Source organism: Bos mutus, chromosome 26 (genome assembly GCF_027580195.1).
Source record: "Bos mutus isolate GX-2022 chromosome 26, NWIPB_WYAK_1.1, whole genome shotgun sequence".
In the NCBI taxonomy this organism is placed as follows: domain Eukaryota; kingdom Metazoa; phylum Chordata; class Mammalia; order Artiodactyla; family Bovidae; genus Bos; species Bos mutus.
In genome coordinates, this window is record NC_091642.1 from 41108394 (window position 1) to 41132242 (window position 23849).

The following is a 23849-nucleotide window of genomic DNA, read 5'->3' on the forward strand; positions in this document are numbered from 1 at the left end:
TTATAATCTGCCATTACTCCTAGTGTAATAAATGCCATTGACTTTATGAATGGAGAGCCTAGGGGCAATGCAAAAAAGGAGGAAAAAATTCCAGACTTTATATAAATAACTGGAGAAGTATACATAGTAAGAACAAAATAATTGGATTTTAATAGAAATTATATAGATCCTTCAACACAGAATACCATGGTTCTTTATGGGTTGCCTTGGATAATATCAATGATCTCACTGTAAACTTGATGATATACATCTAATCCAAACAAAAAGTCTACATGATTATAGTAAGAAATAGTTTTATGGTAAATATGATTTGTGATTTCAGGAAGTAAAATTTTAACATCTTCAGGGTCAGCCAACAAGTCACTGTCACCACTCCAGGTTGCAGTTGGCACATTCATGCTTGTCACATTGTACAATGGAGAAGTTGTCTAAACGCAAATAAGTAAAAGTAAGAGTTTTCAAAGAGAATAATACATATGAAGTGTTAAAATTTAAAAATAAGCTTAATCTAAAATAGTTGTTATTAAGGAAGCAATGAGTATGAAAGAATATTATAATTTTTACTTATTAATAGAAATAAATCAGATACAAATTAAAACTAGAGTTTGTTCTGATTCAGAGTATCAAAACTTTCTTTGGCTTATATAACTGTCAATATCAGTTCAGTTCAGTTGCTCAGTCATGTCCGACTTTTTGCAACCCCATGGACTGCAGCATGCCAGGCTTCCCTGTCCATCACCAACTCCCAGAGTTTACTCAAACTCATGTCCATTGAGTTGGTGGTGCCATCCAAACATCTCATCCTCTGTTTGTCCCCTTCTCCTCCTGCCTTCAATCTTTCCCAGCATCAGGGTCTTTTCAAATGAGTCAGTATGTTTATTAGTAAATGATAAACATTGGCAGCCAAGTTCAATATGATTTTAATGAATTAGATCTTTATATTTTACCTCAAATGTTTACAAAAGCAAACTACATCAGGCATTGGAGCTTAGCAAAGGCAGAAAAGTATGGTGGAGAAGCATAAATTTTGAAGTAGATAGACTTGGGTTCTAGTATTTCAAGACAACTGTCATTATACTCAGACAGTTTTTATCAGCTTCTCAGTAACTTCTACTTTTTCTAGTTAGTATATATGTTTGTCTTATCTTCCCAAACACAACAGTCTTAGGGTCAAGAACAATGGTATGCTTGCTTTTTATTTCTTATTTAACCAAGCTCAGAGCTATGCATATTATAAATACAGTATTTTTCCTCTTGAGGGATGATGAATTATTCTACTGCTTGTCAATTTCTCTAGACTTATCTAAGATATTTGTTGTTAAAATACGTAGAAAATATGGAAAAGTCACTTTGGTTGGAAATGAACATATGGGTCCAAATTAAGATAATCTTCATTTACTGATCCTCTTCACTGTACTACCATACTCTTGGGTTTCACAGATGAATCTTTAATAGTAAAAATCATTTCAATTGATCAGGGAGATAATTTTTAATTTATACATAATTATGTACCTGATTAAAATGAACCAAGTTCAGATCAGGACTGCCCCAGTCAAAAGCTTTCAAGTGACTAGAATTAAAAAGCTGAAAGAAAAATTTTAAAGTAAGACTATACTCATTTTTCCATTACAGTGGCAGCTGATATGAGTTAGGTATGCATTGCACAGAAAGCCCCTTTGTACTAAGTCTGTTAGTATTTGTGTAGGTGGGCTTCTTTGTTCCTCTCTTTCTATGCACAGGTTAAGAAATGGAAGAGCTAGGAGGTGGGGGGCAGGGAAATCTGCAGACAATAATTCTACCATCTTCATATAAATGCACATCTCCTGAAGGCCTTTTACCTTATTAAAGGGGCATGTGTGTTTGGATAACATTAGGCCTCCCCAGAAATTCTCTGCTGTATCTAAAGAGGTCTAGGACTAAGCGTGCTGGGACTAAGAGGACACTGCCCTAAAAATTATTGCTTCAAATAACAAAGATCAAGAGCATGTTCCAGAAGCCACCCCCTTCTTCACCCCTTAACACTTGCAGCTTCACCACCAGCTTTGAACCTATTAAGTCTAATCTGATTTTGACCGTTTCCCCCCGATTATGTTTTCATTTCAAGAAGACTAAGTTTCTCATGTTACTCATCTTCTCCAGTATGATAAAATGTCTACGTCTCTATATATCCCGTATTTTATCTCCTCCCAACACTCCCCAACTCTTAAAACTCTATCATCTATTATACCATCATCAACCTATACGTTAAAACTTGTCTCTGATTGTTAATCTGATTCTCCCTGAGAATACTTCTTTCCCTGCAGTTCCAAAATTGGCCAAGTTTACTTATGACATTAACATTTGTAAAATTTTGGTCAATTCTGAGACATTTTTAAATCTTATCCATGAGAAGCATTTGATTAGCTATTTATTCCCTTATCCTTGAGATCTTTTCTTCACTTAACTTCTAGAATAACATGATATCTTGGTCTTCATTATTTTTTTTTCATTGTTTTACTCAATGCTTCTTTTAAGCTTCCTCGGCAAATTTAGCCTCTCCTGCTGACCTCTAAATCTTTCCATGTCTCATCACTTAATCTTTACTCCTCTTTTCTTCTCTATTTATACTCAGTCTATTTGTTTTCTCATCCAGTCTCTTGGATTTAAACGTTATACACATTCAAAGTGTTTATCTTCTTTTATAAGTCTTTTCCAAATTCTAGACTCCTATCAGGCTCATGCTCAGTCGATTCAGGCACGTCTGACTTTTTGTGACCCTAAGGGTGTAGCCCACCAGGCTTCTCTGTCAATGGGATTCTCCAGGTAAGAATGCTGGAGAAGGTAGCCCTGCTGTCCTCCAGGGCATCTTTGCAACACAGGGATTGATGGCGTCTCCTGTGGCTCCTGCAGTGCAGGCGAATTCTTTACCACTGAACCACCAGAAAGCCCTCTAGACTTCTATACACAACTTATGCAAAATCAAGACTTAAATGTCTAAAACAACATCTCCGAAATAGAACATCTTATCTTTCCATCCATCATCAAACTTCTCCCTCTCCTTCAAAACTAATTTCATCTTTTCATTACTTAGTCCAAAAACTTTGGATCATCCAACATTCATTTCTTTTACTTCTCATATTTCCATGATTAAATTTTGTAGGCTCCAATTTCATGATATACACATGCATATTCAGAATCTAACAATTTTTATCACCTCTACTGGAAACATATCAGAGCAAGCTATCATCAATTCTCTTTTGCATTGCTGCAATAATCTGACTTTCTCATTGCTTATACTCTTGCTTCACTATAATCTATTCAACATAGAAGCTAAAAACATTCCTTAAAAGTGTTCAGTTCAAGTCATTCAGTCGTCTCCAACTCTGTGACCTCATGAACTGCAGCATGGCAGGTTTCCCTGTCCATCACGAACTCCCAGACCTTGTTCAAACTCATCCATCGAGTCAGTGATGCCAATAAACTGTCTCATCCTCTGTTGTCCCCTTTTCCTTGATTCATGGACCTAACTTTCCTGGTCCATTTTCAGCCTGTGCTTCATCCAGCCCTAATAAAGTTAGCCACTGTTCCCACTGTTTCCCCATCTATTTGCCATGAAGTGATGGGACCATTTGCCATGATCTTAGTTTTCTGAATGTTGAGCTTTAAGCCAACTTTTTCATTCTCCACTTTCACTTTCATCAAGAGGCTTTTTAGTTCTTCTTCTTTCTGCCACAAGGGGTGGTGTCATCTGCATATCTGAGGTTATTGATATTTCTCCCAGCAATCTTGATTCCAGCTTATGCTTCATTCAGCCCAGTGTTTCTCATGATGTACTCTGCATAGAAGCTAAATAAGCAAGGTGACAATATACAGCCTTGATGTACTCCTTTACGCATTAAAATACAGTATTTATCTTTCTCTTTCTGACTCACTTTACTCTGTGTAATAGGTTCTAGGTTCATCCACTTCATTAGAACTGACTCAAATGCATTCCTTTTTATGCTGAGTAATATTCCATTGTGCATATGTACCACAGCTTCTTTATCCATTCATCTGTCCATGGACATCCATGTTGCTTCCATGTTCTAGCTGTTGTAAATAGTGCTGCAGTGGACAATGGGATACATATGTCTTTTTCAATTTTGGTTGTCTCAGGGTGTATGCTTAGGAGTGGGATTTCTGGGTCATATGGTGGTTTTATTCCTAGTTTTTTTAAGGAATCTCCATACCATCTTCCACAGTGGCTATATCAGTTTACATTCTCACCAACAGTGCAAGAGCTTTCACTTTTCTCCACACCCTCTCCAGCATTTATTGTTTGTAGACTTTTTGATGAGGGCCATTCTGACCGCTGTGAGGTGATATCTCATTGTAGTTTTGATTTGCACTTCTCTAATAATGAGCGATGTTGAGCATCTTTTAATGTGTTTGTTAGCCATCTGTATGTCTTCTTTGGAGAAATGTCTGTTTAGGTCTTTTATCCAATTTTTGATTGGGCTGTTTGTCTTTCTGGTATTGAGTTGTATAAGCTACTTGTTTATATTGGAAATTAATCATTTGTCAGTTGTTTCATTTGCTATTATTTTCTCCCATTCTGAGGGTTGTATTTTCACTTTGCTTACAGTTTTCTTTGCTGTGCAAAAGCTTTTAGGTTTAATCAGGTCCCACTTGTTTACTTTGTTTTTATGTTCATTACTCTAGGAGGTGGTCGTAGAGGATCTTGCTTTGATTTATGTCATTGAGTGTTCTGCCTATGTTTTCCTCTAAGAGTTTTATAGTTTCTGGTCTTACATTTAGGTCTTTAATCCATTTTGAGTTTATCTTTGTGTGTGGTGTTAGAAAGTGTTCTAATTTCATTCTTTTACATGTGGCTGTCCAGTTTTCCCAGCACCATTTATTGAAGAGGCTGTCTTTGCCCCATTGTATATTCTTGCCTCCTTTGTCAAAAATAAGGAAACCATAGGTGCATGGGTTTATTTCTGGGCTTTTTCTGTCTTGTTCCATTGGTATATATTTCTGCTTCTGTGCCAGTACCATACTGTCTTGATGAGTGTAGCTTTGTAGTATAATCTGAAGTCAGGAAGGTTGATTCCTCCAGATTCATTCTTCTTTCTCAAATGCTTTGGCTATTCATGAGTCTTTTGTGTTTCTATGAATTGTGAAATTTTTTGTTCTAGTTCTGTGAAAAATGCCATTGGTGATTTGATAGGGATCACATTGAATCTGTAGATTGCATTTGGTAGTATAGTCATTTTCACAATATCGATTCTTCCTACCCAGGAACATGGAATATCTCTCCATCTGTTTATGTCATCTTTGATTTCTTTCATTAGTGTCTTATCAATACTAGTACACTTTAAATGTTTCTAGTGTTCATTAAATTTAAAGACACTCTCATAATCATTATCCTATTTAATTCTCATAGTTATTTTTGTTAGGTGAGAGCATGATTATTAATTCTATTTTTAGAATTAAAGAAACAGAATTCATAGAGATTTAATGACCTTATTTAATGTCCTACTGCCAGTAAGATTTAGAGAAAGAATTCAATATCTTGTATTTTGATCTCAAGCATATATATTCCTATTTTATCTCAGCTGTCAACATTAAGATGGCATTCATATGGAATTTTTCTTTATCAATATTCACTCAACAAATATTCTTGAGTATCTATTATATGCCACAAACTTAGTTTTGCAATAGATAACTGAACAAAACTTGGCCATGGTCTTCATAGAGTTCACAATTTACCGGAGGAGAAAGCATAATCTAGTGAGAGAGTAGGTATTGAGAGACGTCTGTTCTTGTCTTAGTTTTTTTGTTTGTTTTGTTTTTTAAGAAAAAGTTTTAAATATATGGGCAAATTAAATCATGAGCATAGCCTAGTTGATCCCTTGCTTACTGTTCTGAATGAACATTTTCTCATTTGTAAAATAGAAAATAACTGTACTGCTCTTATTGCTTAAACTGAGGATCTAACAGATTCTATTATTAACATATATTATAAACTTTTAAGAATCATACATATTTTTAATAATTTCAATGTATCCTTCTAAATTTATCATTCTATGGCAATGGCCATATCCCTAGAATGGTGAGATAAGCTGCAAGTAGTTTAAATAAAATTTTACCAAAATGCACTGAAAAATGTATTTTAGTGTACCTGACTCCAGTGGACCATATTTTGAACAGATGTTCCTGCTGGGTTTTGTGACATGTACACATCCACACGACTCTGAGGGTTTAAAACATTATTTTTATTCTTCCAACCAGAAAAAACAATCTTTGATATTTATTAAACTAAAAAATTTCAAGGAAATTTAATTTATAATAAATAGTATTAATAAAACAAAATTACATTTTAATTAAATACATAAATGTTCTTATTAAATGTAAATTTTGCATTAATATAGAAGTTATTATTGGATTTCTAAGTTCTGAGGTCCATCACTTATACTGAAAACAATCAAAAGTGATGTAACACACACCTTTTGAAAGCACTGAAGAACTGAAAAGATAGAAAGAAAGTACCAGGACAAATGGGAGAGAAAAGACAGAGAATTTAAAAAGAAAAGCAGGACGCAGCTCGCGGCCGCCCCGGCAGGAGCTCCGAGGCAGGGCGGCTCCGCTCCGCCTCCGCCGCCGCCCGGCGCCGGCCCCCGGGAGGAGAGCCGCGGAGCGAGGGACGCGGTTTTAAAAAAATAAAAAAATAAAAAAGAAAAAGAAAAGCAATGTACTAAAGTCACTTAAGTTTATCTGCCAGTCCTAGAAAATTTAAAGTTTCATTTTAAGAAATCAGTTCAGTTTAGCCACTCAGTCATGTCCCCCTGGACTTCCTGTCCTAGAGAAGGGAATTGAAAACCACTTCAGTATTCTTGCAATGAAAACCCCATGAACAGTATGAAAGGCAAAAAGATAACTAGTTAAGGAGAGCAAAAATCAGCCCAGGACTTTTTGAGGACAGTGGGAAAGTTTAAAAAGAAATTCTTTCCATAATAAACTGGAGTCGCAAAGTTCTACACAACTCAAAGTAAAGCTTAATCAGATACAGCTGTGCTCATGCCAATCTGTAACCTAGATTTGCATTGCCTACATACTCCCTGGGAACCTCCGTCAGTGAATAAGATATATAAGGTCAATGTAATCCTTACTAAAATCTCAACAAATTATGTTTACAATACTGACAAACCACTTCCAAAGTTTTATGTAGAGAGACAAAAGATCCCAGAACAGCCAACACAATTATTAAAGGGAGGACTGACAAGACATAACCTCAAGACATTATTAATATAAAGCTACAGTAATCAAGACAAGGTAGTATTGGTGAAAGGGTGGACAGATAGATAAATAGAGCAGAATACAGAGCCCAGAAATAGACCCCTAGAAACACAGTTAATTGATCTTTGACAAAAAAACAAAGGCAATGTAATAGGAAAATGATAATCTTTTCATTAAATGGTGTTGAAACAACTGGATATCACATGGAAAAAAAAAAAAAAAAAAGGAATCTAGACACAGACCTTACATCCTTCACAAAAAATGACTCAAAACAGACCATAGGTCTAAATGGGAAATGCTAAACTATAAAACTTCTAAAAGATAACACAGGAAAAAAACTAGACAACCTTGACTGTGGCAATGACTTTGCAGATACAGTACCAAAGGCACAATCCATGAAAGAAATAATCAGTAAGCTGAATTACAAGAACTGGACAAAGTCAAAATTCTGAGTTGTTTGATGACATATTTTCCAAATTACATTAATGAGAGTTTTTGCTACCTAATCTTCCTCATATGATAACTTCTTTTCAGTTTGCTGAGTGACATTGGCCAGATTCTAGACACTGCCTTTCTGCAAACTGCAAGATTCTCCTCTGGTTTTTCATACTGTCTACAGGAAGGAAATTTCAAGTCAGATCTTAATTTCCCAATCGATATTGATAGAATCAAGAGGACTGAATTAAAGGAAAAAAAGAACTGATTCAAACTCAACTATCACTCTTATAGTTCCCATATACACTGTGTGGGAATTTTTTCACTTCAAAATTTCCCAATCCTAGATAACTTCAGTTCAGTTCAGTTCAGTTCAGTCGCTCAGTCATGTCCAACTCTTTGCAACCCCATCAATCGCAGCACGCCAGGCCTCTCTGTCCATCACCATCTCCCGGAGTTCAGCCAAACTCACGTCGATCGAGTTGGTGATGCCATCCAGCCATCCCATCCTCTATTGTCCCCTTCTCCTCCTGTCCCCAATCCCTCCCAGCATCAGAGTCTTTTCCAATGAGCCAACTCTTCGCATGAGGTGGCCAAAGTACTGGAGTTTCAGCTTTAGCATCATTCCTTCCAAAGAAATCCCAGGGCTGATCTCCTTTAGAATGGACTGGTTGGATCTCCTTGCAGTCCAAGGGACTCTCAAGAGTCTTCTCCAACACCACAGTTCAAAAGCATCAATTCTTTGGCGCTCAGCCTTCTTCACAGTCCAACTCTCACACCCATACATGACCACTGGAAAAACCATAGCCTTGACTAGACTAACCTTTGTTGGCAAAGTAATGTCTCTGCTTTTGAATATGCTGTCTAGATTGGTCATAACTTTCCTTCAAAGGAGTAAGCATCTTTTAATTTCATGGCTGCAATCACCATCTGCAGTGATTTTGGAACCCAAAAAAATAAAGTCTGACACTGTTTCCACTGTTTCCCCATCTATTTCCCATGAAGTGATGGGACCAGATGCCATGATCTTTGTTTTTTGAATGTTGAGCTTTAAGCCAACTTTTTCACTCTCCTCTTTCAATTTTATCAAGAGGCTTTTTAGTTCCTCTTCACTTTCTGCCATAAGGGCGGTATCATCTGCATATCAGGTTATTGATATTTCTCCCGGCAATCTTGATTCCAGCTTGTGCTTCTTCCAGCTCAGCATTTCTCATGATGTACTCTGAATAGAAGTTAAATAAGCAGGGTGACAATATACAGCCTTGATGTACTCCTTTTCCTATTTGGACCCCGTCTGTTGTTCCATGTCCAGTTCTAACTGTTGCTTCCTGACCTGCATATAGGTTTCTCAAGAGGCAGGTCAGGTGGTCTGGTATTCCCATCTCTTTCAGAATTTTCCACAGTTCATTGTGATCCACACAGTCAAAGGCTTTGGCATAGTCAGTAAAGCAGAAATAGATGTTTTTTTCTGGAACTCTCTTGCTTTTTTGATGATCCAGTGGATGTTGGCAATTTGATCTCTGGTTCCTCTGCTTTTTCTAAAACCAGCTTGAACATCAGGAAGTTCACGGTTCACGTACTGCTGAAGCCTGGCTTGGAGAATTTTGAGCATTGCTTTACTAGCGTGTGAGATGAGTGCAATTGTGCGGTAGTTTGAGCATTCTTTGGCATTGCCTTTCTTTGGGATTGGAATGAAAACTGACCTTTTCCAGTCCTGTGGCCACTGCTGAGTTTTCCAAACTTGCTGGCATATTGAGTGCAGCACTTTCACAGCATCATCTTTCAGGATTTGAAATAGCTCCTCTGGAATTCCATCACCTCCACTAGCTTTGTTCGTAGTGATGCTTTCTAAAGCCCACTTGACTTCACATTCCAGGATGTCTGGCTCTAGGTCAGTAATCACACCATCGTGATTATCTGGGTCGTGAAGATCTTTTTTGTACAGTTCTGTGTATTCTTGCCACCTCTTCTTAATATCTTCTGCTTCTGTTAGGTCCATACCATTTCTGTCCTTTATAGAGCCCATCTTTGCATGAAATGTTCCCTCGGTATCTCTAATTTTCTTGAAGAGATCTCTAGTCTTTCCCATTCTGTTGTTTTCCTCTATTTCTTTGCATTGATCGCTGAAGAAGGCTTTCTTATCTCTTCTTGCTATTCTTTGGAACTCTGCATTCAGATGCTTATATCTTTCCTTTTCTCCTTTGCTTTCCTCTTCTCTTCTTTTCACAGCTATTTGTAAGGCCTCCCCAGACAGCCATTTTGCCTTTTTGCATTTCTTTTCCATGGGGATGGTCTTGATCCCTGTTTCCTGTACAATGTCACAAACCTCCGACCATAGTTCATCAGTCACTCTATCTATCAGATCTAGTCCCTTAAATCTATTTCTCACTTCCACTGTATAATCATAAAGGATTTGATTTAGGTCATACTTGAATGGTCTAGTGGTTTTCCCTACTTTCTTCAATTTCAGACTGAAATTGGCAATAAGGAGTTCATATTCTGAGCCACACTACTAGATAACTTAGTACACAACTAATTGCAATTGATGACACTGTCAACTTTTGTCCCAGAAAGGAGACTCACAAATTTAAAGGCTAAGAAGTTAGAATATAAGCTTTCCTAATAGTCCACCTACAAAAGAATTCTCAAAGACACTATAATTACAAAAAAGACATCAATAGCCAAATACACTATCCAAGACATAGAATAACTCAGAAAGGCAAGCAGAAATAAAGATTATATTTAAGATGTTTCTAGACATTCTATGGTAGATATATAACACTAGATAGAAGAGTATAAGAGGCCTTTTAAAAAAGGTAATCTTCTATGACAGAAAATTATGCTTTTCATATCTTCGGGGAAAAGGGAGAGAATGGAGTTCTTTTCTTCTACTATGAAAAATATTAGTGTTTCTTTCAAATATCTGTAATTGTCTGAGACTTGCAATAAGACCTTCTTGAAGTTAAAAAAAAATCAATATATATCCTTGTGGTATGAAAATGTGCTTGGATATTAAGAGAACACCTATTTTCCTATGAACAGATACGTTGGTTCTCATTAAGAACTTTCTTAAAAGGCCCAGGAGCAAGAATCAATAAACTAGTCCAAATGCCACAAACAACTGCTTTTTTCAAATTTGGGTTTTTTAATTTAAAGTGCTGATAAATCCTTGCATCTTTAAGAGAATTTATATACAATCAATACAAATGGCCTTCTAATAGTAGCTTGAGTACCAAAAGAGTTTCCCACCCCAGAAATTTTGATGAATGCCAAAAGCATATAAGTTAATTACCAGGCACCCTAATTATGGAAAAATCAAGTTAGTGGAAAAGTGTTAGGAATCAGGACATAAGAGGAAGAGTTATGTAAGATAGTGAATGGAAGACAACCTGAATACATGAAACCTCAGACAACTAACATCTAACTGCAAAGACTAATAAAGATAACTATAGCTATAGCTAGTCTCTATTCTTTATAGAGATCAAGACAAATATGGAAGTAAAAAAATCCCAGCATGCTAATACAAATTAGTTTCTTAATGTTGGTTCAGTCAGAAAATTAGAAAGGCTAAGAATCTAACTATAAGAATAAATGGGTAAAACATAAAAAGATACACAAAGCATAGAATAAGCACTATTAAAAGCTGCTTTCTAAAAATTGGCAAAATATATTTTAAATACAACTTGTTCTCACCGTATTTAAGTTCTTTAGGTCATATCCACTTATCATAAACAAGACATCACGGCAAATCTTACCAAAAATCTTCAGTGGACACAGCTTTGATCCAACAAATCTTTTAAAGGAGGTATTAGGTAAGAACTCTTTGCTGCCAGAAAAAAACTGTAAAATAAATTTATTCATGTTTGGAAGACTAAAACAATTTAATCAAAAATTGATGTGGTGAATTCACTATATTTATAACCAAATACATTATCTTACAGTTTAAAACATTTAAATTAAGGGATGAAATTTGAGCACAATATGTAGAGATGATTTGCTTAATGAATTTCTTACACAATGAGTCATCCAAAAGTATCATAAGTAAAATGCTATTCCTGTGTAGAAACAAAGGCAAGAATCCAGTGTAAATGAAGCCAAAAAATTAAAATCATACATGTGGCTGTGCAAACATAGCCAAGCCTTTTTATTTTGAAAGAAGAGAATCATTATCATGTTGGGTTGTCAGCTACAAGAAGGGAAGAAATAACACACCTTGATCAGTGACTTCCAGTTGTATGCCATTTTAATTAAAGGGCTTTTTGAGCATTTAATGGAAAAAGCTGGGGCTAAGGCAAAAAATACTCTGATTCTTTCAGCTATCTTTGGTATTGTGGAAAATGTTATGAAAGCTGAAAGAAAATAAGATATAAATGAACTATTCTTAATTACTATCATGTAAGAAATGACAGTGGTAATTTCAATAATTAATTTACTGATTCATTTCTTAATTTATCTATCAAAAGTTATTGACCTCCCATAATGAGACATGCATATTGATCACAACATAATGCTGATTATTAGGATCTAAAGCAAATGTGTAGATCGTAAATGAGGATAATTCAGCAATAAATCCGTTTTATAACACCATAGTTTTAAATCAGAAATATCTGCTATTATACATTAGTATAACTGGCAATGGCAAAAATGATGTAAGTGAATTTTTCAGATAGATGAATCTACTTTAGGTGAGAAATTCAATAAATATCTAATTGTTTTAATATTTACTTTTAATTAAAACTTTTCTTGAACAGAGGGTACTAAACACTTTATTTTATTGATAATTCAGAGTAATTAATATGACAAATAGAAGTTTTTCCTTTTTTGATAATTTATCAAGCTATGTAACTGCACATCCCCTCTATTTTTACTGGTTCTTTTTTCCTTGGGTTCTGAGAAGTCAAAGAAGCAAAGAATTATATATCATATCAAAGTGTGAGTCGATATACGCTCTTGCACATGACTCATTTTTTTCTTATTTGATTATTTCCTAAGAGTCTTGGTTCCATACAACTGAATAGCTGATGAAAATTTGGATTAAAATTCACACACGGTTAATAAATATCAGAGAAAAGGTCTATGAGAAATGGAATGAGATTGTTATTTGACATAATTTTTCTGGTAGAAAGTGGATGATTGCTATAGGAAATACTTAATACTCTTCAGTCTAGACGATAATGATGATGACCAATACCATCTAGATGACACTCTACAGTTTAGAAAAAACTCTTTTTAATATCAGGTTCTATTATAAAGTAGACTTTTCTGCTTCCCAAGTAGAAAGATTAAGTTTCATGGTACCATGGAAGAGAATTACATTAAGTTTTAGGGAATATGTTTCTGAAAGCAAAATTGATACACATTAGGTAGAAGTGTTAAGTATTATAAAGGGATGAAAGTTCTTTTCTAGTCATCTTTAAATATAGGGAGGATTTCTTCACCTTTGTTCATTTCTTAAGTTTAATGTGTCCTAAATGTAAAAATCCAAGCACCCTTTTAAAACTTCTTACTCATAAATGCCTATGCTTGATTTTTAAAAGAAAAATAATTATACAATTTCTATTTGTGGAATAAATGACAGCTATGACTTCATTGTGCTATTTAGATGGATATCCAGCTTTTATACATTGCAAACAAACAGAACTTTGTTTTTACAGTCAATTCTCTGTGACTAGAGAATACAATATAGAATTAAAACAGGATATAATCTTCCAGGGCACTGCTCTGTGATATATGTCTCACAGTCCTGCTTTGGTTCACTTACAGGTCTAGAAACTGACCTATATCCTTAAGAATGTATCTACAAACTTCAAAAGTGTAATAAAGTAATAGCAGCAACGATCTTTCTTGCCATACCAATGGTAGTGCCTTGTGAATGGCCTACATAAAATATTTGCTGTTGTTGGGTTTGCTTCACAATGAAATCAATGGAGGCTGGAAGGTCATATTTAGCCATCTCATCAAAGCTACAAAAGAAAAAAGAAAATAAAAATGTATATTCTACTAATGTTATGTTAACATTTGAAGATATTGATTAGCTAAATATATTTAAAGCATTTTTCAACTCTCCTTGGGTACTATCAATAAGTTAGATAATCTAATTTATCTATTGACTAGAGACTTCTGTGAGAACACAAAGTTAAGGAAATAAAATAGCCACAAGACAGTTTTATAAAGAAGGTGATTGTATATTCTAAGTGCAGTGAAGTAGACTAAATAGATAGGTTACAGAGTGAAAAAATAGAATAGGGTAGTCAGTAAAGCTTACTGCTTAAAAATGAGAAATAAGCTCAAAATCAAATAAGTACTCTTTAACTTTCCAGGTAAAATTTATATAAATTTTAATAGTCTATTGAGAGCCCTGAGTTGAGAAAAAAAGACTTATGTTTCATTTCATTTCATTCAAAAAGAAGAAAACAGTCCAATACACTTATACAACAAAATATTACTTGGTTTTTTCTGTACCTGAAAGCCCAGAATTCTTTGGAATTTGTTTTTAGGTACAAGTGTTTTCGGGACCAGGTAGTCCCTCTGCTGTTCCCCATCCACACATCATAACCAGCATCTGCCAGAAGGAAGCCTAGGCTGTTATTAGGAAGATTGGAAATCCAGCTGCTGGCAGATGTGAGCAAACCATGTTGCAAGTATACAACAAGTCTCTGAACTGGAAAAAATGTAGAAAATTTCTTTTAAAATATTGTAGTGTCTACATGAGTATCTGACCTCAAATTTAATCTTATAGGATAAAATTTTTTTAATTGTATAAATAGGGTAAGTTTTACATGTTTTAATTCCATTTTATGTCAGAGTTGTTCACTAATGAATTTCTCTCATATGACCAAGTGGGCAATTAGGTCATGGCACATACATAAGCATGGGCTCTCCAGGTGCCACTAGTGGTAAAGAGATGGCCTGAGAATGCAGGAAAAGTAAAAGATGTGGGTTTGATCCCTGGGTCCAGGAGGTCTCCTGGAAGAGGGCATGGCAACCCGCTCCAGTATTCTTGCCTGGAGAATCCCCATGGACAGAAGAGCCAGGCAATAGTCCATAGAGTTGCAAAGAGTCAGTCATGACTAAAGCTACTTAGCCCACACATACTTAAACATACAAAATTTTAAGGACATAGAATATTCAAATATCACTTGGTAACTTGGGGACTCATTTAAATAGCATTGTTCAGTTCAGTTCAGCTCAGTTGCCCAGTCATGTCCGACTCTTTATGACCCCATGGACTGCCACACGCCAGGCCTCCATGTCCATCACCAATTCCCGGAGACTACTCAAACTCATGTCCATTGAGTCAGTGATGCCATCCAACCGTCTCATCCTCTGTTGCCCCCTTCTCCTCCTGCCTTCAATCTTTCCCAGCATCAGGGTCTTTTCCAATGAGTCAGCTCTTTGCATGAGGTGGCCAAAGTATTGGAGTTTCAGCTTCAATATCAGTCCTTCCAATGAACACCCAGGACTGATTTCCTTTAGGAAGGACTGGTTGGATCTCCTTGCAGTCCAAAGGACTCTCAAGAGTCTTCTCCAACACCATAGTTCAAAAGCAGCAATTCTTTGGTGCTCAGCTTTCTTTATAGTCCAACTCTCGCATCCATACATGACTACTGGAAAAACCATACCTTTGACTAGATGGACCTTTGTTAGCAAAGTAATGTCTCTACTTTTTAATATGCTGTCTAGGTTGGTCATAACTTTGCTTCCAAGGAGTAAGTGTCTTTTAATTTCATGGCTGCAGTCACAATCTGCAGTGATTTTGGAGCCCAAAAAATAAAGTCTGACACTGTTTCCACTGTTTCCCCATCTATTCCTATGAAATGATGGGACCAGATGCCTTGATCTTCATTTTCTGAATGTTGAGTTTTAAGCCAAGTTTTTCACTCTCTTCTTTAATTTTCATCAAGAGGCTCTTTAGTTCTTCTTCACTTTCTGCCATAAGGGTAGTGTCATCTATATATCTGAGGTTATTGATTCTTCTCCCAGCAATCTTGATTCCAGCTTGTGCTTCTTCCAGCCCAGCGTTTCTCATGATGTACTCTGCGTGTAAGTTAAATAAGCAGGGTGGCAATATACTGCCTTGACCTACTCCTTTTCCTATTTGGAACCAGTCTGTTGTTCCATGTCCAGTTCTAACTGTTGCTTCCTGACCTGCAAACAGGTTTCTCAAGAGGCAGGTCAGGTGGTCTGGTATTCCCATCTCTTTCAGAATTTTCCACAGTTTATTGTGATCCACACAGTCAAAGGCTTTGGCATAGTCAATAAAGCAGAAGTAGATGTTTTTCTGGAACTCTCTTGCTTTTTTGGTGATCCAGAAGATGTTGACAATTTGATCTCTGGTTCCTCTGTGTTTTCTAAATCCAACTTGAACATCTGGAAGTTCACGGTTCATGTATTGCTAAAGCCTGGCTTGGAGAATTTTGAGCATTACTTTGCTAGTGTGTGAGAAGAGTGCAATTGTGCAGTAGTTTGAGCATTCTTTGGCATTGCATTTCTTTGGGATTGGAATGAAAACTGACCTTTTCCAGTCCTGTGGCCACTGCTGAGTTTTCCAAATTTGCTGGCATATTGAATGCAGCACTTTCACAGCATCATCTTTTAGGATTTGGAATAGCTCAACTGGAATTCCATCACCTGCACCAGCTTTGTTCATAGAGATGCTTCCTAAGGCCCACTTGACTTTGCATTCCAGGATGTCTGGCTGTAGGTAAGTGATCACACCATCATGATTATCTGGGTCATGAAGATCTTTTTTGTACAGTTCTTCTGTGTATTCTTGCCACCTGTTCTTTAAATAGCATGTTACATAAGATATATTTTATATTATTACTCCACCTTTCTCACTTCATAAAATAATTTTATACTCACATTTTCACAGATATATTTAATATAGATTTTATCACTAGAACCATTGCTTTAATCACCAGTGTTTCCTGAGTTCTAATTTATACTTCCAAGGTTTTTGAGAAGCAGCAGCTTGAATAACATAATGTGTGCTCACTGATAACTTTGTTTTACTCCCCAAATTGCCCTTCACACATAATCCACATCATTATCATCATTACTGAATACAGGCATTGTAGCTAGAGTATTGAAAGAACCTTGCATATTATAGCACTTCAATGCTAAAATATTACATTTCCTGTGATGATACAGGAAAGTGATGAATGGTTTGTACAGACACTCTAACAGTGCAGACCAACCCTAGATCCGGAATAACTGGCCTTGATCATCATAGAGAGGTAGGGCTGCTGGGATAAATTGGGAAAACATATTTGGTATTGAAATGATACACATAGGCATCTTTTGTTACTCCCATGCCTTGTTTTAACTGTAAATGTGCAAGTATGGCAACTATGACATATTAGGGACATAGCGGCCCTTAGGGATAAAGGCCTGGTTTATCAAATAAAGAAAGACAGCCAAGAGGAAGAGAAATTTACAGTGGGTAGTGGAGAGAGGAATGTATGAATACCAGATATGGCATTAGGATTAAATGTAATAGCAGATGAAATAAACTTAATGTGAAAAACATGTAGCTCTGAGCAGTGCAAGCGGTACGTTTACTAGATTATTTTAGTGTCACACCTAGATTCCCTTTGTTAAGCAGCTGAATCATTCTCCAGCAATTGTGACTGGTGCTTCTGAAGGGTTCACTGTTGCCCCTTTCTCTGTGGAACTGCCCCCAGGCTAAGGGGAATTTCCTCAGGCAGACTTTATTTCTTTCTATGGATGTCCTTCTGGCAGTGACTAACTGATACAAGAATGCAAAACAGCTAGCTTCCTAACTTCAAGGTGGGACCGTGTCTGCAGGGCAATTCAGGATTCCTCTGAGACATCATTGTATTAGCTGAGTTTCATCCTTCCTTAGCTCCTTCCCCTGCCTTCCCGTCTTGTCCACATTATCTTCTCATGAAAGTATTCCAATCAATAAATTACATCCACCTATATCCTTGTTTCAGGACTGCTTCTAGAGAACTCTAAGGTACTTACTATATTTTAAAATTATCTTTAAGTCTTTTATTAGTGTTTGAAAAATTGAGTCAAACCCCGAGGAATGATTACAATAATTATGTCAAAATTTTCTGCCTAGTAGATGTGACCTCTATAAGGATCAAAAATTATATTGGTAGAGACTACTCAAAATTAATGAATTTTCTCTGAAATGTACCATAATGTTCAAAATGAGAACTTGACAGAGTGTCCTAAAATATGAGAAACAATTTTTTCAAGGAAAAACAAGGAGAAAAGGAAAATTTTCCGGGTTTTTTTTTTGCAACAGACAAATAAGAAAAGTAGTCAGTATTGTGCTAGTAAGTGGTACATCTAGAATTATTAATATGACCCTAGTGACAAATTCTAGTGCGTTTTTCAGCGTCTTATTCTGCTGACAGTAGTGTATGTAGTACTGGAGTAAAGAGCCATGAGACTGCTACCAAACCTTTTTCTTTGCTATTATTAGAGGAGAGATTCATAGGCACAAAGAAAGAAATTTTTACCAACCATACTTCAAACCTACAGAATAAAGCTACTGTGTTTCAGAGCATTTCTAACCCCTCATTGAACAAAGAAAACTCTAGGTAATCAACATGTATGAGTATGGTGATCCACAAAGAAAACTTGGAAGGACCGTGTGTTCCACCATACTTTAAAACCACTCTGAACAGGAAGCTAAAGAGAGTCAGATTCTCTTTCTGGGGCATATGGAGATACGCATGAGAAGTTAACTGTTCACTTAATTTTTTTAAACCCTTTTCTTATTCTAAACTCACTGAGAAGAAATGGAGAAGTTAAGAGCTTCAGATAATCATCAGTTTATCTTGAACTGAGTGTTACCTGAATTGTTTTCACTGTTTGTTTTCCCATAGGGAATTCGATAAAGGCCAAGGATATAACCATCTTCAGTTGTAATATCATACTCTTCATCTGGGTAGCCCCAGTAGGAAATAATTTGACTCTAGATAAGGAAAAAGCAAACCTTTTAGAATAAGACTGTTAGTGAATTAATGTAAACTAATTAATCTAACCTAATCCCGTGGACAGAGGAGCCTGGCAGGCTATAATCCATGGGGTCACAAAGAGTAGGACATGACTAACTAACACACACAAACACACATTAATGTAATAATGAATCTTTGTATTCTCAATCTTAAGCCTATGTATTTTGTATTTTTTATTTTCACTAATTCAATGATTAATTCAGTAATAAATATTTACAAAACATCTACTAAGCATTAGTCTTCTACACCAGGGGTTCATAGATAAATAAAACAACAACAAAAAATTAAAACCCCTGCATTCAAGGACATATCTCAAGAACTAACCAATTATTTTTTTTCTGACTACTAATCATAGTTTTACCTATATACCAATATAAAATTTTAAAATGTTTACCCACAAGTGTTTGTTTGTTTATATATATAGCTAAGAATATATACATATGTGGAATTTGTTATGTAAATGCATATATAGAATAGAGAAATGATACGGTTATGCATATTTTCATTTCAGACACAGAATAAAGCAGAAACGGAAACTTAAAGCTATAGGATAGCAGATGAGGAATATTAGTTGACCCATATTCAAAATACATGAATGCAGAGGTATAAACTGACTGTAGATCTATTCAAATAAAACCCCTCAAAACTGAAGAGTAGCATTCCCCGTTACTTTATTAACTGAACATTTATGTCCTAGCAACTTACAATATTCATGCTTGCTTCAGGGTTCACAGATCTTTGTTTTCTAAACACACCATGAGTAGTTCCAAGAATTAGGATGAAAGACATCACCTTGAAAAGGTACCACATTGGGAATCTACACATAAAAAGAGATTTTAATAATATTAAAATTGCAGCAATTATTACTATTTGACTAAATAATTCTGTAAGGTAGGGAATATTACCATTTTCAGATGACAAAACAGAGGCTCTGAAAAATTAAATAAACCTGTCTAAGGATATACAATGTATAACTGGCAATCACGGTTCAGATTTAGGCCTGCTTAACTCCAAAATCCATGTTTTTCCAACTACTCTATTCTGTAGCACAAATTCCCTCTTTAAAGTCTTCTTAATAGTATTGCTTAGCTCAGTTTTAAGAGTTTTACTATATACTGCAGGTTAACTAATATAATTGATATAACTGATATAATAATACTCTTACCAGACTATTATTTATTTAAAGTATGTTTATAGGTTTTTGGGTTTGGGAGAAGGAAAGGGGACTAATGTGAAGATTAGAAAGCTTGCCTAGCTTACATTCAGCCTCTCAGGGTTTGGAGTTTATTTTGTTTACAGAGATATGACTTTGAGTTTGAGTAACCAAGTTCTGGAAAGCCAGGACACGTAAATCATTTCTAGAAAACTTAGAAAGCAGGGAATCGCAGAGGTCACCATCTAGATTTTCTCCACAGACCTTGGTTTACCAATTTCATGAGCCTTGAAAATGAGCCAGACACTGTATCTGAAAGGATATTATGAGGCATTTTTAAAACTCCCAACTTCACAACTTATAAACTGTGTGACTTAAAGCAAGTTACTTATCCTCTCTGAGCATGTTTTCCTACTTAAAAAGTATGAATAATGCCTACTTCTCAGGTTTGCAATGGCACCCCACTCCAGTACTCTTGCCTGGAAAATCCCATGGACGGAGGAGCCTGGTGGGTTTCAGTCCATGGGGTCGCTAAGAGTCGGACACGACTGAACGACTTCACTTTCACAGGTTTGTTATAAAACTTAAATTTGATAAATGTGACATGATGCTTTTTTAATATAATACTTTATTTTCTTGGGCTCCAAAATTATTGTAGATGGTGTCTGCAGCCATGAAATTAAAAGACGGTTTCTCCCTGGAAGAAAAGCTATGACCAACCTAGACAGCATATTAAAAAGCAGAGATATTACTTTGTCGACAAAGTTTCATTTAGTCAAAGCTATGATTTTTCCAGTAGTCAAGTGTGGATGTGAGAGCTGGATCATAAAGAAAGCTTTTGAACTGTACTGTTGGAGTAGACTCTTGAGAGTCCCTTGGATTGCAAGGAGATCAAACCAGTCAATCCTAAAGGAAATCAGTCCTGAATATTCATTGGAAGGACTGATACTGAAGCTGAAACTCCAATACTTTGGCCACCTGATGCAAAGAACTGATTCACTGGAAAAGACCCTGATGCTAGGAAATATTGAAGGCAGGAGGAGAAGGGGAAGACAGAGGATGAGATGGTTGGATGGCATCACTGACGGGATGGATATGAGTTTGAGTAAGTTCTGGGAGTTGGTGATGGACAGGGAAGCCTGGCCTGCTGCAGTCCATGGGGCCACACACAGTTGGACAAGACTGAGCAACTGAACTGTAATATAATACTAGCCATATAACTAACATTTAATACATATTAGACCATCTTAAGAGAACAAACAAAACACTAGAAATTCAGAAAAATCATTTGCATGCAAATAATTGCTATATCTTATATGTTTGTTAAGCTAGTCTCCAGTGCAATATTTAATAACTTGGTACAAATTAGGTGGATACGAAATTGAAACTATTTATTACTTAAAGTTTCTTTTAATTTAAAGCTTTGATTTATGGAGACTGAACATATCACCTTTGGTCAGAGGTTTACATTATATTTGGTATAATATCTGTGCTTTTCACTGAAGGCAAAAAAGCAAATTTTAAAACAATATTATCAAACTTTTTACCAAAGAGAGAGAAATCTGCTAACTTAAGTGCATTTAAAAAGGCTATAACATTTGTAGTCACAACAGTGTTATACAAAGTGTTAATTAAACAGTGTTATGTAAAACGGCAACAACAACAAAAAGTTCAGACTACTTTGTTGATACTGATAAATTCTGAGTTGATATTGATGTTACTAAGTTAACATGAGTTTTCAAATATACTTTGGACCTATGCAATTTTTATACTGGTATTCTGCTTAGAAGTTAAATCAATCCATCTAAAAATATTGGAAATAATTTTGTCAAAGTAGCTGAAAATATATAAGAAATATTACTTATTGATAGTCAATTCAGTTACTGAGACTTCAAAATATATTCAGAACAATTTGGGTACTTAAAACTACTCTTTCACGTATAAATTTTATGGAATCTAAACACATTAAATGTCTGATATAAATTTAGCTCTCAAATTGAAATTTTTTAGGAGTAAAAGGCACACCAATATTTAAAGGCTTAGTATGAAGGAGTTTTTAAATATATCAATGATTTTTTAAGTGCTTATGTTTTAAAATGATCATTTGAATACAGTGGACCACTATTTATTAAATTTATACAGATACCATAGAGTTAGATGTTGTTACTAAAATATCACTTTACCTGTAAAACCTAGTATCTAATCTAGTAATTACTATTACCTCAACTTTAGTCATTGACCATAATTTTTCATCTATGTTGGCTGGTTGGTGAAATACTATGTCATGAACTGGTGCTTTGCTTAGCGTAGGGGCAAACTTTTAAAAGATGATTTTAAAGATGGAAGCGTGACAGAAAACTGAGCTTTGTGCAAGAGTAATCCATTCAAGGTAGCCAATATCTTACATAATGATTTTTAAAGATTATCACACAGTTGGGAAAAGCACTTAAACAAAATTAAACCAAAAAGCTGCATTACTAATAGCACCCATCTGTAACGAAATAGAATTTTCTAAAAGTTGATTTGAGGATCAGTTTTCTTCAGTTTCTGCCATTAAAATCATTAGTTTGACTTTAGATATAACCCACAACAATAAAATACATTATGCCATACCTCTTTGTTCTTCTTGATTTTAGGTACCTAATAGATGTGTCTTCAAAGTAGTCAATCACATATTGTGCTCCTTTTGGCAAAGGTTGCTAAATATAATCACAGATAAGCTGAAAAAATAAAAATGAGAACATTTAATTTCAGTGCAAAAATCAAACCTGGCATTACATAAATTGGCAACAGAAACTACAACAAATTTTGAAAGAACACTGTTGATACTAATAAATGCTAAGTAGCTTTTCAAGTCACTGTCCCATACGCTACACTAAATACATTCACAAAAATACCCACAGAGGTGGTTAGTGGTAGTTTCCCACTAGTGCAGTTTTTTTAAAAATCAGAATTATTAAGACATAATTCTAACTCCCTAAAAGTGTTAAAATAGATTTCTGTTCTTCTGACTGGCAGTCACTGTAATAGCAGTAATGAGTAGTAAACACGCAGTCTATGATGGTATAAAGCAGTTCAAATATAGAAGCGACTGTCATATCATTATTGCTGGGTTTTGAAGATTTCTCCCTATGGAAAACATAAGCAAGTGCTCATTTCTTTCCCTAAAACATATAATAGGAAGAATAATATTGAAGTTTAGCTTAGGTTATTTAAAAATATATGTTGTAAACTCAAGAAAATCAAAAAACTTTTAAGAGGTACCAACAGTAAGTCAATAAAGAAGGTAAAACGGGTTAATAATAAATGCTGTTAGACCTTAAGAAGTAAAAGACTTTTTAAAAAATAAATGAAGAACAAATAAACACAGTAATAACACGGTAGATTTTAATCAACAATATAATAATCATTTGTGAAAGTGGCAGCCACTCAGTCGTGTCCGACTCTTTGCGACCTCATGGACTCATCCACGGAATTCTCCAGGCCAGAACACTGGAGTGGTAGCCTTTCCCTTCTCCAGAGGATCTTCCCAACCCAGGGATCTGAACCCAGGTCTCCCACATTGCATGTGGTTTCTTTACCAACTGAGCCAAAAGGGAAACCCAAGAACACTGGAGTGGGTAGCCTATCCATTCTCCAGGGGATCTTCCCAACCCAGGAATCGAAAAATCATTCATAAATGCTCTCTATATACTGGTTAAACACAGAAATTGTCAAATTGGATTAGAAAGCAAGACTTTACTCTGCAATGTTTATAAGAAAAGTGAAAGTGAAAGTCACTCAGACCTGTCAGACTCTTTGTGACCCCATGGACTATACAGTCCATGGAATTCTCCAGGCCAGAATACTGGAGAGGGTAGCCTTTCCCTTCTCCAGGGGATCTTCCCAACCCAGGGATCAAACCCAGGTCTCCCGCACTGGAGGTGGATTCTTTACCAGCTGAGCCACAAGGGGGGCCTATAAGAAACCTGCATTAAATACAGATTATTATTATCAATAGACAGGTT

General features: G+C 35.6%; 1 protein-coding gene across 1 annotated transcript; it reads right to left on the minus strand.

Annotated features, from left to right (window-relative positions):
• Positions 1-194: 194 nt before the first annotated feature.
• Positions 195-22521, minus strand: LIPJ (lipase family member J). Its single transcript, XM_070363609.1, has 10 exons — positions 22456-22521; positions 19395-19506; positions 18526-18646; positions 14155-14353; positions 13546-13655; positions 11905-12041; positions 11386-11532; positions 6143-6214; positions 1513-1584; positions 195-428 (listed from the first exon to the last, which is right to left on the minus strand). Exons 2-10 carry the CDS (start codon positions 19497-19499, stop codon positions 195-197), a joined length of 1197 nt encoding a protein of 398 aa, XP_070219710.1. The 5' UTR covers positions 19500-19506; positions 22456-22521.
• Positions 22522-23849: the final 1328 nt, after the last annotated feature.